The 4,257-nt window shown below is 45.7% G+C and overlaps 1 protein-coding gene across 1 annotated transcript; it reads left to right on the top strand.

Moving 5' to 3' along the window:
• The first annotated feature begins 314 nt into the window (after positions 1-314).
• Positions 315-3,620, top strand: LOC123254079 (structural maintenance of chromosomes protein 6-like). The gene has a single exon (XM_044683150.1). It carries the CDS (start codon positions 315-317, stop codon positions 3,618-3,620), a length of 3,306 nt encoding a protein of 1,101 aa, XP_044539085.1.
• The last annotated feature ends 637 nt before the right edge of the window (positions 3,621-4,257 follow it).

Genomic DNA, 4,257 nt, shown 5'->3' with positions numbered 1-4,257 from the left:
CCGGAGCCGGTCGCCAGGCTCTGAGGTAAGGGCCAGACTTGGCCTTGTCTGTGTCTGCCGGACTAGAGAAGGAAGCTGGGGTTGGCCGTGGCTGCTCGGAGGGGCTGAGAGTGTCCGGGACTGTATAGCCAAGTCAGCATCGGACTTTGTGGATCGTGGACTGGACTGGGCTGGACTGGGCCGAGCAGCCTTACGGGGGACAAGTAATTAAGTAGAGTTGGTGCTCGGGGGGTGGTGGTGGTGGTGGTGGTGGTGGTGGTGGCGGCGGCGGCGGCGGCGGCATTGGGGCTCCTCTGTCTCTAGTGAGAAATAAAATGTCTAAGAGAAAAGAGGAGGGTTTCCCCCAGGCTACGAGTCACAAAAGAGCGCGGCCGAGGCCCGAGGGGGACTCGGATGAGGACCTGGAGAGGGTCTTCTTTGAGGGCGTGTCTCACCAGACCGTCGTAACACATGACAATGTTTCATCTTTTCAAAATGCTGCGTCTTTTCAACATGTTGCGCCGCCACCTGCAAATGTTGCTCCTCAGTGGACCTCGGAGGAGGTCGGGGTCATTGAAAGCATCCATGTGGAGAATTTTATGGGCTATTCCTCCCTTGGGCCAGTGTATTTTGGACCTAATGTCAATTTTGTGGTGGGACGCAGTGGGAAGAATGCATTGTTAACAGCTCTGATAATTGGGCTCGGTGGCAAATCCTTGGGAACGCCTTTGAAAGACTTGGTGAAAGCTGGAGAGGTTTCAGCTCGCATCTCAGTCTCGTTAAAGAACAAAGGGGATGATGCTTTCAAACCCGAGTTTTACGGGCACTCCATAATCCTACTGCACCACATCGGGGTAGATGGGAGCACAAGCTGTGAACTCAGAAATCGGGCAGGACGCTTGGTTTCTGTTCAGAAGGAAGAGCTCCTGGCCATTCTTGAGCATTTTAAGATTCGGGTAGATAATCCAATGTCGGTTTTACCCCACGAGATGGGCAGGCAGTTGTTGCGGATCAGAAATGAAAGCGATAGATACAAATTGTTTCTGAAAGTGACTGAGCTTGAGCACATGAGAGAAGAGTGTAAGAAAATTTTGGAGAGAAAGGCCAGAAGCCTGCACGAGATAGAACAAGGGCAAGAGCAACTTGACCTTCTCAGGCGGCAGGGCCTAGAGATAGAAGAGCATTTCAAGACTATGGTTGCCTTAGGGAAGAAATTAGAGGACTTGAGACATGAGAAGACTTGGGCCCTGGTGAATGAAACCGAAAGAACCATTGCTAATATGATAAATAACATAAACGTGGAAGACCAGCACACCATGATTTTAAATCACGACCTGGAGGTTTCCAGAGTCACATACAATGAAACCTTACAGAGGTACATAGCCATTCATGAGAATGTGCTTAAGTTAAATGAAGAAGCTGCCCTATTAGAGCCCAAATGCCTTGAGGCAAAAGAAGATGCTAAGAGGAGGGACAGGGCTTATCGCCAAGCTACAGCTTTCTATAATTACTCCCAGAATGAATTGATCAAATTAGACAAAGTGGCCGAAGAGCTTCATGCCAAAATTGTACAAGTGAAAAAGAATCTGGAGCTGGCAGAGTTGGAAAAACAGAAAAAGATTTCTGTGTTAAAGGAAAAGATAAATAACTTTAAGGAGCAAGAAGATTCGCTCGTTCAGGAAATAAAATATCTTCATCAGTCCATAGAAAAAGATGATGAAGAATATTCTAGGATCAGGGAAGAAGAGTCCTATGTGCAGGAAATGCTGAATGAGGAGCAACAGCAGCTAAACCATTTGAGAGACTATAAATCTGACCCACTGAAACGATTTGGACCCCAGATTCCAGCCCTTATCGAGGCAATAGATGAGGCCCATAAGCAAGGGTACTTTGCCTTCAAACCCATAGGCCCCCTGGGAGCTTGCATAAGGGTTCGTGACCCAGAATTTGCTTTGGCTATTGAGTCTTGCCTAAAGGGCCTTCTCCTTGACTTTTTTTGTGACAACCACAAAGATGAGCAAATCCTTCAGGAGCTGATTAAAAGGTTCTATCCAGTGGGCCCTACCCGACCCCAGGTAATTGTGTCACCCTTTGCGTGTGAGTTGTACGATGTAACAGAGAGAGCAGCTTCTCACCCAGAATTTCCAACTGTTCTCGCAGCTTTAGAAATAAATGATGCCGTGGTGGCCAATACTTTGATTGACCTGAGGGGCATAGAGCAAGTGCTCCTTGTTAAAAGTAGTTCTTTCGGTAATTCCGTGATGCATGTTCAGGCCCCCCCCAAGAACTGTAGCAAAATTGTGAGTGCTTGTGGTGACCGAGTTTTTGAGGTGCGCTATTACTCCTGTGAAGATCTGAGACCTATTTACTTAGGGGACATGGAAATCGAAATAAATCATCTGCAGAAAGAAGTGGAAAGCAAAATGGCTCAGCTGTCGGCATTTCAACAGCTTGTGTATTCACTTCAAAATGACATCAGGAAGAATCGAGACACCATTGACACTCATTACCGACATTTAAGAGACATCAAGGTTAAAGTAATAAGCATCACTTCAGAAATACGAGATCTCGAGGATGAAGAGGAAAACCAGTCCATAGATCTCTCAATCCTGGAAGATGAAGCTCAAGAAATTAAAGTTGAGATGAAGCAAGTTGAGGAGAAGATAAGACTTCGAAGGGAAGAGATGGAGAACTTAAGGCAACCAAAAATAGAGGCCGAACAGAGACACGAAGAGTTCAAGATGAAATGCAGTCAGGTCTCAGCATTAGTTGAATCCCTGATGGAAGAGCGAAACCAGACCGGTTTAGAAGTGAATGCTCAACACCAGTCTCTGATGCATTATCAAAGCAGACTCAAACATCACCTAGATGCCGTCCAGGTGATCAAGGAAGAGCTGGTGATCAAAGAGAGAGAACTCGAGAGGGAAATAGCCAAGGCAAGCTACATCTGTCCCCAGCGTATAGAAGTTACCAGAGCTCCTGATGTTCTGGACCGAGAAATTGATATGTTAACCCAGAGGATCCAGTCAGAAAACTTCACTCACAGAAGCCAGGAAGAAATCAAGTTGCAGTACCACCAGGCAAAAGAAAGATATCTGGATCTGAGTGGCAAAGTGAGTAATATGAAAAACCTTATCGAGACACTGGATGAAATATTGCTACAGAGATATGATACCTACCAGAAAAGCAGAAAAAACCTTTCTCTGCAGTGCAAGTTGTTCTTTGACAGCTTACTATCTCAATGGTCCTTCTCTGGGGAGTTGCGCTTTAATCACAGGAGCGAGACCCTTTCTATCAAGGTCCAACCTTGCGGTGACATGCCAGCCTTAGCAGCAGGTAGGCAGGCCTTCTCAAACTTTTTGTTCTTTCTCACTCTGTGGTCTGTCACGGAGTCTCCCTTCAGATGCCTGGATACATTTGACATCTACATGGACAGGAAGAGCCGAAAAGTCTCCATGGACATGCTCCTCAAGATATCCAACTCCTACCAGAACCACCAGATCATCCTGCTCTCTCCACAGAACATGAGCCCTCTTCCCCTGAGTCCACTCATTGAAGTATTCGAAATGCCTGACCCTGACCTTGGAAGGGAGAAGATGATCTTCCCTTTTGCCACAGGCAATCCCGAAAAACGACATTGAATTTTTACTTTCCTGTGATCGTGCTGTCTACTCATTGTGGTATTTTATATATTTTTTTCTTAAAGTGTCTGCAGTATTGTGTTCAAAATCTCCCCATTTTGAAGAAATATGCTGAAAATAATTAAAAGTATTTCCGGAAAAAATAAACAAAATTGTTAACAGGAAGGGGTACAGCATCACTCCCCCACCAGGCCTCTTCCACCAAGATGTAAAAAAACACACCAGACCAAATTCTGACCTGGAAATCCAAGAAAAAAGTCACCAGCACCTGGCAGCTGAGGGAGAAAGACGCAGAGATCTGTGGACACTGGGGTTGGGGGGGTCTTGGCCTGCAGCATTGCAGCACCCAGGGACTGAGAGAGAGAGAGCTAAGACTGGGCACCTGGGAAGGAAGCACTAGGTGCATTAAAGTGAAATTGTTTCCTGTGACATAACTGATTGTATTTTTAATTAGGCCACTGTTTTGTGTTGAAGTGTTTTGACGTTTCTTTTTCACAACTTGTTTTTCAATGTAAAAATAAGCTTATGTGTTGTATAGGTTGGTATATACCATGTGTGTTGATAGACAACTGATAAACATATTCGATGTCCCTATATGACAACCCCCCTGTGGGAAATTTTGTAATCAACCTCAGCG

The sequence above is a fragment of the Gracilinanus agilis genome, unplaced genomic scaffold (assembly GCF_016433145.1).
Source record: "Gracilinanus agilis isolate LMUSP501 unplaced genomic scaffold, AgileGrace unplaced_scaffold14261, whole genome shotgun sequence".
In the NCBI taxonomy this organism is placed as follows: domain Eukaryota; kingdom Metazoa; phylum Chordata; class Mammalia; order Didelphimorphia; family Didelphidae; genus Gracilinanus; species Gracilinanus agilis.
This window is presented reverse-complemented; position numbering and strand designations above follow the sequence as displayed.

Excerpts from the sequence above, each read along its gene's own strand:
- LOC123254079 (XM_044683150.1), top strand. The coding sequence starts at position 315 with ATGTCTAAGAGAAAAGAGGAGGGTTTCCCCCAGGCTACGAGTCACAAA.